This window comes from Coregonus clupeaformis, chromosome 13 (genome assembly GCF_020615455.1).
Source record: "Coregonus clupeaformis isolate EN_2021a chromosome 13, ASM2061545v1, whole genome shotgun sequence".
Lineage (NCBI taxonomy): Eukaryota > Metazoa > Chordata > Actinopteri > Salmoniformes > Salmonidae > Coregonus > Coregonus clupeaformis.
The window spans coordinates 10,964,119-10,976,757 of NC_059204.1; the positions used below are offsets into that span (position 1 = coordinate 10,964,119).

At 44.2% G+C, this 12,639-nt stretch overlaps 1 protein-coding gene across 3 annotated transcripts in view; it reads right to left on the reverse strand.

Annotated features, from left to right (window-relative positions):
• Positions 1-6,421: 6,421 nt before the first annotated feature.
• Positions 6,422-12,639, reverse strand: part of LOC121579147 (sarcoplasmic/endoplasmic reticulum calcium ATPase 1-like) — a 70,977-nt gene continuing 64,759 nt past the window's right edge. The window contains exons 20-24 of one of the 3 annotated variants that reach the window (XM_041893473.2): positions 9,280-9,413; positions 7,573-7,690; positions 6,978-7,095; positions 6,774-6,778; positions 6,422-6,498 (exon numbers count right to left, since the gene is read on the reverse strand). In XM_041893473.2, coding sequence (XP_041749407.1) covers positions 6,463-6,498; positions 6,774-6,778; positions 6,978-7,095; positions 7,573-7,690; positions 9,280-9,413 — 411 coding nt within the window. In that variant the 3' untranslated portion in view covers positions 6,422-6,462. Of the gene's footprint in view, positions 6,499-6,773; positions 6,806-6,977; positions 7,096-7,572; positions 7,691-9,279; positions 9,414-12,639 lie in introns of all 3 variants that reach the window. The other 2 variants (XM_041893474.2, XM_041893472.2) reach the window with 2 other exon arrangements.

The window sequence follows — 12,639 nt, forward strand, 5'->3', positions numbered from 1 at the left end:
AAAAAACACTGCTACTCCCTCTCTCCATCTGTCCACAGACCTGACTAGTCTAATGTGTCAAGCTGATCAACAGCAGAGCCTCCCCGACAACCCAGAGAGGTTATAAATACCATGATGTCCTGGGTTCAGAGGGGTTCTCCACAGGTACTCACTACTGGGACGTGGAGGTGGGGGACAGCAGTGACTGGAGGGTAGGGGTGGCCAGAGAATCTTTGCCCAGGAAACAAGAAATTATAAATTGTGGTTGGTTGGACCACAGACGGTCAAGACAAGACCCAAGAAGGTCAGGGTGCGCCTGGACTTTGACAAAGGGGTGCTGTCCTTCTTTGATCGTACTCCAGGTGCTTTCCGGCCTATCCACACCTTTAATCACATCATGTTTTACAGAGAAGTTCTATCCATTCTTCTCTTGGTCCAAGCCTCAACCACTGCGGATCCTACCAAGACAGGTTTCTGTTCAGGTGGAAAACCTTTACCAAAAGTAATATCACATAGTTACCCTTTATTTTTTTTAGCTGAATTTAGTACACATTGTAATGAAGTTTTTCCATGGTAAATGTTCTTGACTTATTAAAGATGTGTGTTCTAACAAGAAATTCAATTAAATAAAGATGGCATAGCCTAAACAAAATATTGTTTTATTATTGACAGATATCATTGACTGTGTAGTCAGTTCTCATGTAACTTGTCTTTTGTGAAAACAGAATATTAAGCTTTGATTAAAATCCTAAATGAAAAAAAGGGTAAGTGATAGTTGGTGTGTCGTGGGATTAATTTAATCAAACCTGAAGAGACATTTAAATGCTTCTCAGAATAATCACACAGGTCTCAGTTGAGCCTTTCAGTAATGTCCCATTATCCTCTTCTGTGACTTGAGGCAGCCTAGCATATGAAATGTTATATGATGGGGGAAAAAAAAATGAAGATAAATTATTTCACTTTTTTTTGTCTAAAGATGTGTGCCTCCACTAACTACTCAGGAGGGGGAATATATATTTAGTTGCACACGCAGACCAGCCTGAGCAAATTAAGTGCAATTGATTTTGGTTGTGTGCCAAATTGTACTCTATTCCCTACTGTACGTACTGCTCACTTGACCAGGGTCCACAGGGTTAATAAAACCTACTGTTCCAGGACTGTATTATCTCTGATTAATGACCTGACCTCTAATAGAAACGTGTTGGGATGTCGTTTATCATCCCTGTCAGTCAAACATCACAGATCATTCACAATAGGACTTATAGGTGTGTTCCTAATATATATTGCATGTTTTGGAGGGCACGTGAGTAAGTGCACGTGTGTCCCCTGAGTAATACTCAGGCTTAATACCACACTTCATGCTCAGTGTGTGTGTGTGTGTGTGGCTACCTTCTAATCTGGTCTTCAGGAGAGGGCTCAGGTAGTGATTAATCTTTATCCTCCATGTAATAATCTGTTCTCCTCCCAGACAGCATTATAAAACACCTGATATGACCTGACATCTCTACCTAGTATATGGTTCCATTGGCTTTTCTAGTGAAGTGATGTGAGTCACAGACATTTGTCTTCTCTAGTGAAGTGATGTGAGTCACAGACATCTTCAGAGATGGGAAAATTATCCAATCCACCCTCTGCTGGTAAGATTTAATTCAGGCACTATCACAGTTTAAATTCTACCCTCTAAGATATTGTATGAAGAACATTAAAATAAAATCGGTCCAGCAGACAGTGCACAGATCTTGTTTGTCCCTCCATCAAACGTTCTTTAACAACCAAACCCAACCCACCGGATCCAACATATGCAGTTGAAGTCTGAAGTTTACACACACTTAGGTTAGAGTCATTAAAACTTGTTTTTCAACCACTCAACACATTTCTTGTTAACAAATTATCGTTTTGGAAAGTCGGTTAGGACATCTACTTAGTGTATGTGAACTTCTAACCCACTGGAATTGTGATACAGTGAATTATAAGTGAAATAATCTGTCTGTAAACAATTGTTGGAAAAATTACTTATGTCATGCACAAAGTTGACTGTCTTTAAACAGCTTGGAAAATTCCAGAAAATGATTTCATGGCTTTAGAAGCTTCTGATAAGCTAATTGACATCATTTGAGTCAATTGGAGGTGTACCTGTGGATGTATTTCAAGGCCTACCTTCAAACTCTTTGCTTGACATCATGGGAAAATCAAAAGAAATCAGCCAAGACCTCAGTAAAAAAAATTGTAGACCTCCACAAGTCTGGTTCATCCTTGGGAGCAATTTCAAAACGCCTGATGGTACCACGTTCATCTGTACAAACAATAGTACGCAAGTATAAACACCATGGGACCACGCAGTCGTCATACCGCTCAGGAAGGAGACGCATTCTGTCTCCTAGAGATGAACGTACTTTGGTGCGAAAAGTGCAAATCAATCCCAGAACAACAGCAAATGACCTTGTGAAGATGCTGGAGGAAACAGGTACAAAAGTATCTATATCCACAGTAAAACGAGTCCTATATCGACATACCCTGAAAGGCCGGTCAGCATGGAAGAAGCCACTGCTCCAAAACCGCCATAAAAAAGCCAGACTACGGTTTGCAACTGCACATGGGGACAAAGATCGTACTTTTTGGAGAAATGTCCTCTGGTCTGATGAAACAAAAATAGAACTGATTGGCCATAATGACCATCGTTATGTTTGGAGGAAAAAGGGGTCGCTGTGAAGCCGAAGAACACCATCCCAACCGTGAAGCACGGGAGTGGCAGCATCATGCTGTGGGGGTGCTTTGCTGCAGGAGGGACTGGTGCACTTCACAAAATAGATGGCATCATGAGGAAGGAAAATTATGTGGATATATTGAAGCAACATCTCAAGACATCAGTCAGGAACTTAAAGCTTGGTCGCAAATGGGTCTTCCAAATGGACAATGACCCCAAGCATATTTCCAAAGTTGTGGCAAAATGGCTTAAGGACAACAAAGTCAAGGTATTGGAGTGGCCATTACAAAGCCCTGACCTCAATCCTATAGAACATTTGTGGCAGAACTGAAAAAGCGTGTGCGAGCAAGGAGGCCTACAAACCTGACTCAGTTCCACCAGCCTTGTCAGGAGGAATGGGCCAAAATTCACCCAACTTATTGTGGGAAGCTTGTGGAAGGCTACCTGAAACGTTTGACCCAAGTTAAACAATTTAAAGGCAATGCTACCAAATACTAATTGAGTGTATGTAAACTTTTGACCCACTGGGAATGTGATGAAATAAATAAAAGCTGAAATAAATAATTATCTCTACTATTATTCTGACATTTCACATTCTTAAAATAAAGTGGTGATCCTAGCTGACCTAAGACCGGGAATTGTTACTAGGATTAAATGTCAGGAATTGTGAAAAACTTAGTTTAAATGTATTTGGCTAAGGTGTATGTAAACTTCCGACTTCAACTGTAGTATTACAAAATAATCAAAAGAAACACAAACCTCTGAATAAATAAGATAAATAATCTTTATTTCCATGTATTTGTCATATATAAAATTGTGTCCACAATTAATATTAACAAGGCAATTAAGAGAATCCTTTATTTCTGAGTGGTGGGATTCAGGCTCCAGAGGCCTGTGAATGTTTCCTATTGGTTGACAGGGAGAATGGTCCAATGGGAGCAGAGCCAACTGTAGATTGGTGACTACCTGACTGATCATACACACATTGGTGGTTATTTTATCAGAGTACAAGATGCCAATGGTCCCAGATCTGTTTCTGCGGTCTTGTCTACTCTTATAGCCGTTGTCAATCGACCGCACAAACAGATCTGGGACCAGGCTACCATGGTTAGAAGAGGACCACCTTCCTAACAGTGACCCAAATGTCTAACAGGGGGGTCTCTGGAGCCTGCAGTCACACCAAGCCCTTCAACACACATAAAACTTCATTACCCAAGATTCATCACTGCTCATCGCTCTGTGTAAACCAGACACAATTAATTTGGAAATGCTCATCAAACATTCTCAAACCAGATTACTATCACTGTTATTATTCTCATGGTCATTATCCTGATTATTGTTCTTTATTTTACACAGTCATTTTTACCCCCTAGCAACCGTAAAAACCAACAGTAACGATTAATAAACAACCTTTTTCTAGTCTACAAGAAAATGGAGATCCTTAGATGCCAAGATGCGCTTAAAGAAAAAATGTAATAGTTTCTCGCAGTTGGTTCTCTTGCTGTTGGTAGGTTTCATTGATGTCATGTAAGTTATCAAAAAATTAAATATATAATATACTGTATAGGTTATTAATTACAGTAACAAACTATCCATGCAATCCTTCTTTCTCATTTTTCTGTACAAAGTTCAAGGATTCAGTAGTAAATAACAATGTACTGTACAAACCCACATCACAATGAGTACCAGCATGCTATGTGTGTCCATCATGATCTGGGGCTGAGGACCAGCTAGGAAGCACACGGGCGGTCCTGAAGCCTTCTGCCACTGTTAGCCAATAGGTACACTAGAGAGAGCTTCTGCATCGCTTTGGTATACATCTCCTTGACGAAACCAAGCTACAGTATTCTACATCTAGCCTCTCTCCTCTAAGCTGTGTTATGTGTAACGGGTAACTGGTTAAAAAGAGTTAAGTGGTTGTCTAACCTTTAAAAAAGAGCCAGTCTTTGCATGTTACAACTGTAGGCTACGCGGTTCCTTGATGAAATCAAAAACCGACTTGGTCAGAACTCGTCTGATCTGGAGTGATGGGGACTGACCCAAGACCGGTCCAGTGGTCTTACTGGCTGGTGCTCTGCCATAGTGTCAGAAGGCTCAGTATGGACGAGACACTGATTAGAGAGTCCGCTTCCCACTAGCTATCCCACTGGCCCCAGCCCACACAGCACGGCTCCACAGCGAACCCCCAAAACAAGAGCTAAAAAGACACAATCCAAAACCTCCCGGGTTCATTCAGTCAAATACATTATTATTACTAGTTTTAAAAACAATACCCAATAGTTAACCTGTAACGCAAAAAAAAAGCACTGGCGGTAGCGTGGAGAGCAGCGGGGGGAGTAAACTGGCCTTACTGAACATGCTTTAAGGATAGCGATGCCGTGTTATTATTATTATTCAATAATATCACAACTAAACGGCTAGAGAGGGTTAACGGGGGTGGTATGACCTGGAAGTAGAGGGGTAGGGGGGGAAAAATACATTCATTATCTGACCTTACTAGGTCCAAGTGGGAAGTACAGCATGTTGTGAGTGTTAGAGTCTTGATATGACGTGTGCATGTTCTTATGAGTGGGAGACAAAGGTCTCTGATATATCTCTACTGAAGGCTGGCCAATTCAGCTGCCTTGCTTGTTCATTCTCCTCCTCACGCTCCTGCCCAAGCATCCTTTCCAAAGCAGAAGTATATTTTGTGCATTTCCTCTGTATGAGGAGTACTCTGTATCTACAGCTGTGATTAAGGAACAGAGTTATTCTGGAATGGACATGGGAGGAGGGAGAGGGGTGTGTAATTATTGACCAGCTCCAGTTTCAACACTGAAGGTTGGCTGTGAGGCTTGTCAGAATAGTCTGAGCAGAGTGGGTTTAAACTCAAAGTGGGTGGAGTCAACATTTCACATTTCATCTCGGTTGGTATGTCTGTGGGCTGACCCCGCCTCCCCCAGTAGCAGCCAAGCAGCAGAAAGCTATTCACACATTCAGGAGATAGAAGCCTACACTACACTACACTACACCACACCACACAAGGCTGGATGAATCACAACTCAGGCCCAATGCTGCCTATCTCTTCAACAGAGAGAGAGATATAAGGACAAATCAAAGCCAAACTGCAGAAATCAGCTCAATATACAGAAAACAGAGGTGGAGAGAAAGAGAGAGGGGAGGAAAAGGAGGTGGGGAGGAATGTGGTGATTCAGTTAGAGGAGAGTAGTCTGACGGCCACTTCCATGATCCTGACAGAGCAGCCCAGATCACTTTGCCAATAGTGTGGATCTGAATGACAAGAAGCCTTGGCAGACAAAAGGGTTCCTATGGGGTGGGATGGACACATGAGTACTGGGTACGCCTAGAACAGTCTGCCACAGACATCTGGCCTGGGTGGTGGGCAGACACCTCAGGCCAAGCAGTGTGGTTCCTCTAGCTGCCCGTTGGTGGTATCTTCTCCTCCAGTTAGCATGCCAGTCTCTCCGTCTGTTGTTGGTACCATCAAGTCTGTCTGTAGCCTCCAGGTTATGCCCCCCCCTGTTCCTTCTCTCTATCCCCGTAGACACACCACAATCCCCCAGCTGACTGACCCCTCTCCTCCTCCTACCTATCTCTCTCCCCACGGTCCACTGATTGCACCACTATGTTAATGTACAGAGTCAAAAGCGATGAGCGGAAAGTTTTAAAGTCCTGGATGTGTTTTGTCGTTTTCGTCTCACTTTCCTGGGCCTACGTGAAATTGGGCATGCATTATTTTGTGTGTGTGTGTGTGTGGTGTGGGGGGGGGTCTTAATATTTTAGCTGCCTGTTCCTGTACTTCTTGTCGTCGTTGTCTGTTGGGGAGGAAAAAAACAAATTTTTATCAGTAATAAAAACCACATGAACGTCTACATGGATGTGTCCATGCATAGGGCTTAACCCTGAGCCATAAAAACTAAATGTAAGTAAACTAAAAAAATAGCTAAGTCCAAAACCTAGCAGGTTTTAGCTAAATATGCAGGTTCAGAGAGGTGCAAGGAGGAAGCAGATGAGAGAGGGGAGAGGAGAGAGGAGAGAGGGGAGAGGGGAGGAGAACGAAACAAAGTAATTAATACAATAAAAATAGTACCTTTTCTAGAAGGAGAGAGGAGAGAGTTTAGGCTGAATAAGGAAAGCAGAAAAAGGAGAAACTGTAACTTTTATCCAGTAAGAAGACAAGCTATCCTTAACTCTGTTGTCTCACCAAAGCCAGTTACATATCTCTATGGAAAACAAACACAATCACATGCCCTTTTTTCTACAGGAAGCTAATTTTAGAAACAGTGAGTCGTACCGTCTAAGTGGTTGCGGGAGATGTACTTGAGGAGCTCGTCCAATAGGATGACAGGGATGGAGATCTTTAGGACCACGATCCACTGGCACCAGGTCAGAGGGGTCACTTGGAAGATCAGCTAGAGAGAGAGAGAGAGAGAGAGAGAGAGAGAGAGAGAGAGAGAGAGAGAGAGAGAGAGAGAGAGAGAGAGAGAGAGAGAGAGAGAGAGAGAGAGAGAGAGAGAGAGAGAGAGAGAGAGAGAGAGAGAGAGAGAGAGAGAGAGAGAGAGAGAGAGAGAGAGAGAGAGAGAGAGAGAGAGAGAGAGAGAGAGAGAGAGAGAGAGAGAGAGAGAGAGAGAGAGAGAGAGAGAGAGAGAGAGAGAGAGAGAGAGAGAGAGAGAGAGAGAGAGAGAGAGAGAGAGAGAGAGAGAGAGAGAGAGAGAGAGAGAGAGAGAGAGAGAGAGAGAGAGAGAGAGAGAGAGAGAGAGAGAGAGAGAGAGAGAGAGAGAGAGAGAGAGAGAGAGAGAGAGAGAGAGAGAGAGAGAGACTATAAACCATACTCTTGCTGACAGACAGAGACAGCCAGCCAAATGGACAGAGACTGTATATGTACTCACAGGCAGGGGCTCAACATACAGGATGAGGAAGTGGAGGGACATGGAGAGGACGATGGCTCCCAGCAGCCAGAAGTTGACCCACGGAGGCATCCTGATCAAGGACTGGTTCTCTGACAGACTAGGGGCCAGAGGAGGAGCGGCCACATCAGAACACTGTCTTAATATCCAAAACAACTACTGGCCCCAGACCTGGGCAGCAAAACATGGTCTACAGGACAGAGATTACAGATGTACCAGGTCTGATGTAGTGGTCCTGTATGTGTCAGTTGGTAGAGCATGGCACTTACATTGACATTTACGTCATTTAGCAGACGCTCTTATCCAGAGCGACTTACAGTTAAGTGAGTGCATACATTATTGTATTATTTTTTGTATTATTTTTGTATTATTTTATTTTTTTTCCTACTGGCCCCCCGTGGGAATCGAACCCACAACCCTGGCGTTGCAAACGCCATGCTCTACCAATTGAGCTACATCCCTGCCGGCCATTCCCCTCCCCTAGCCTGGACGACGCTGGGCCAATTGTGCGCCGCCCCCATGGGTCTCCCGGTCGCGGCCGGCTACGACAGAGCCTGGATTCGAAGCAGGATCTCTAGTGGCACAGCTAGCACTGCGATGCAGTGCCTTAGACCATTGCGCCACTCGGGAGGTTGCAACGCCAGGATTGTAGGTTCGATTCCCGGGACCACCAAGACGTAAACATTTATGCACGCATGACTGTAAGTCACTTTTGGATAAAAGTATCTGCTAAATGGCAAATAGTGATGATATATTACTGTAGTTAGTGGAGGAGCAAAACATGAATCGACTGACTGCTTAATATATTCCACTTGAATCATCTTTTAACACGAAGATAAATAGTTATTCTGTAACATACCCAAACGTCTTCCATGTTATTTCCTCACCTGTTAATGTGGTCATATTCTTACGTCATATGGATGGAGTTCTGACTAAATGAAAACAACAGGCTTCCCGAGCTAACGTAAACTTAATGTGGTCCATCTGTCAATTTTACAGTGTCTCGTTTGGCTTGGGGAAATGAACCACAATTGACTTTATTACTTGCCAAACCAACCCTAGTACTATTACTAATAATATTCCCGTCCCAAAGAAATGTTTCCTATTTATGAGAGAGAGAAAGATGTTAGGCCTATGGTTTTGTGGGGAGCTTATGACAGGGTTACTCCATGGGAAACCCTGGCAGAGAGAGTCAGACTTTTCCCTCTCTCCCTCCATCACAAAACAACATGATGACATCTCTCCATGTACGAGACGTGGAACTAGGCCTGATGCCTTCCAACTACCCAGAAATAACATGCTGACACTTGGGAAATGGTGGGAAAACAGTCGTATCCACAGTAACACGGATGTGACTGTAGGCTACGCTATCTTTAAGCAAATATAATAAGCTGTACTTATAAAAAGCCATATATGGCCAGGTAACCTTTACGACGGTGCATCAGTGCCAGTGGGAGATGGTTGTATGCTTGTTGTACAGTTAATATAAGAAATAATATTTGCCATTTAGCTTTTATTCAAAGTTACTTAGTCATGCGTGCATACATTTTACGTACGGGATGGTCACGGGAATCGAACCCACTATCCTGCGGTTGCAAGCGCCATGAGCTAGAGAGGACCACCAGATATGTACATATTTAATCATATATTCTATGTTCCCGTTCTAAGTAGGAGAGGCTGCTGACTGACCTGTTGAGGGAGTTGAACATCTCTATGGTCACCAGCACGGAGAGGGCCATGGTGGTGGGGTAGCGGGACTCAAACACCTCACAGTCGATGCCCTGGAACATGGGGTTGTCCTCCGAGCACTGCATGAAGTGTCTCTGTGAGCAGAGAGGACAGGGGTGAGCATATAGACAACAGAAACATACAGGAAGTGGAACGGGCTTCGTGCTGCACCATTGAACTTCATTCTCTTAAATTCTACAGTGGGGAGAACAAGTATTTGATACACTGCCGATTTTGCAGGTTTTCCTACTTACAAAGCATGTAGAGGTCTGTAATTTTTATCATAGGCACACTTCAACTGCGAGAGACGGACTCTAAAACAAAAATCTAGAAAATCACATTGTACGATTTTTAAGTAATTCATTTGCATTTTATGGCATGACATAAGTATTTGATCACCTACCAACCAGTAAGAATTCCAGCTCTCACAGACCTGTTAGTTTTTCTATAAGAAGCCCTCCTGTTCTCCACTCATTACCTATATTAACTGCACCTGTTTGAACTCTTTACCTGTATAAAAGACACCTGTCCACACACTCAATCAAACAGACTCCAACCTCTCCACAATGGCCAAGATCAGAGAGCTATGTAAGGACATCAGGGATAAAATTGTAGACCTGCACAAGGCTGGGATGGGCTACAGGACAATAGGCAAGCAGCTTGGTGAGAAGGCAACAACTGTTGGCGCAATTATTAGAAAATGGAAGAAGTTCAAGATGAAGGTCAATCACCCTCGGTCTGGGGCTCCATGCAAGATCCCACCTCGTGGGGCATCAATGATCATGAGGAAGGTGAGGGATCAGCCCAGAACTACACGGCAGGACCTGGTCAATGACCTGAAGAGAGCTGGGACCACAGTCTCAAAGAAAACCATTAGTAACACACTACGCCGTCATGGATTAAAATCCTGCAGCGCACGCAAGGTCCCCCTGCCCAAGCCAGCGCATGTCCAGGCCCGTCTGAAGTTTGCCAATGACCATCTGGATGATCCAGAGGAGGAATGGGAGAAGGTAATGTGGTCTGATGAGACAAAAATATAGCTTTTTGGTCTAAACTCCACTCGCCGTGTTTGGAGGAAGAAGAACGATAAGTACAACCCTAAGAACATATTAAGTTCTGCTTTTCTGATGTATCAAATACTTATGTCATGCCATAAAATGCAAATTAATTACTTAAAAATCATACAATGTGATTTTCTGGATTTTTGTTTGAGATTCCATCTCTCACAGTTGAAGTGTTCCTATGATAAAAATTACAGACCTCTACATGCTTTGTAAGTAGGAAAACCTGCAAAATCGGCAGTGTATCAAATACTTGTTCTCCCCACTGTATTTACAGTGCATTCGGAAAGTATTCAGACCCCTTGATTTTTCCACATTTTGTTACGTTACAGCCTTATTCTAAAATGTATTAAATAATTTTTTCCCCTCATCAAAATACACACAATACCCCATAATGACAAAGCGAAAACAGGTTTTTAGAAATTTTTGCAAATATATTAATTTTTTTTTAAATACCTTATTTACATAAGTATTCAGACCCTTTGCTATGACACTCAAAATGTAGCACAGGTGCATCCTGTTTCCATTGATCATCCTTGAGATGTTTCTACAACTGGATTGGAGTCCACCTATGGTAAATGCAATTGATTGGACATGATTTGGAACGGCATACATCTGTCTATATAAGGTCCCACAGTTGACAGTGCATGTCAGAGCAAAAACCAAGCCATGAGGTCGAAGGAATTGTCCGTAGAGCTGCGAGACAGGATTGTGTCGAGGCACAGGTCTGGGGAAGGGTACCAAAACATATCTGCAGCATTGAAGGTCCCCAAGAACACAGTGGCCTCCATCATTCTTAAACGGAAGAAGTTTGGAACCACCAAGACTCTTCCTAGAGCTGGCCGCCTGGCCAAACTGAGCAATCGGGGGAGAAGGGCCTTGGTCAGGGAGGTGACCGAGAACCCGATGGTCACTCTGAATGAGCTCCAGAGTTCCTTAGTGGAGATGGGAGAACCTTCCAAAAGGACAACCATCTATGCAGCACTCCACCAATCAGGCCTTTATGATAGAGTGGCCAGATGGAAGCCACTCCTCAGTAAAAGGCACATGACAGCCGCTTGGCGTTTGCCAAAAGGCACCTAAAGGACTCTCAGACCATGAGAAACAAGATTCTCTGGTCTGATGAAACCAAGATTGAACTCTTTGGCTTGAATGCCAAGCGTCACGCCTGGAGGAAACCTGGCACCATCTCTACAGTGAATCATGGTGGTGGCAGCATCATGCTGTGGGGATGGTTTTCAGTGGCAGGGACTGGGACTGGGACTGGGAGACTAGTCAGGCTCAAGAGGAAGATGAACGGAGCAAAGTACAGAGAGATCCTTGATGAAAACCTGCTCCAGAGCGCTCAGGACCTCAGACTGGGGCGAAGGTTCACCTTCCAACAGGACAAAGACCCTAAGCACACAGCCAAGATAACACAGGAGTGGCTTCGGGACAAGTCTCTGAATGTCCTTGAGTGACCCAGTCAGACCCGGACGTGAACCCGATCAAACATCCCTGGAGAGACCTGAATATAGCTGTGCAGAGACGCTCCCCATCCAACCTGACAGAGCTTGAGAGGATCTGCAGAGAAGAATGGGATAAACTCCCCACATACAGGTGTGCCAAGCTTGTAGCATCATACCCAAGAAGACTGGAGGCTGTAATCGCTGCTAAAGGTGCTTCAACAAAGTACTGAGTAGGGCCTTCCGAGTGTTGCAGCGGTCTAATGCACTGCATCGCAGTGCTTGAGGCGTCCCTACAGTCCCGGGTTCGATCCCAGGCTGTGTCACAGCCGGCCGTGACCGGGAGACCCATGAGGCGGCGCACATTTGGCCCAGCGTCGTCCGTGTTAGGAGAGGATTTGGCCGGTGGGGATTTCCTTGTCCCATCGCGCTCTAGCGACTCCTTGTGGCGGGCCGGGCGCCTGCAAGCTGACTCGTCGCCAGCTGGACCGTGTTTCCTCTGACACATTGATGCGGCTGGCTTCCGGGTTAAGCGAGCAGTGTGTCAAGAAGCAGTGTGGCTTGGCAGGGTCGTGTTTCGGGGGACGCATGGCTCTCGACCTTCGCCTCTCCCGAGTCCGTAGGGGAGTTGCAGCGATGGGACAAGACTAACTACCAATTGGATATCACGAAATTGGGGAGAAAAAGGTGTAAAAATACAACAACAATTATTATTTAAGTACTGAGTAAAGGGTCTGAATACTTGTGATATCAGTTTTTTTTTAAATATAAATTTGATAAAATTTCTAAAAACCTGTTTTTGGGGTATTGTGTGT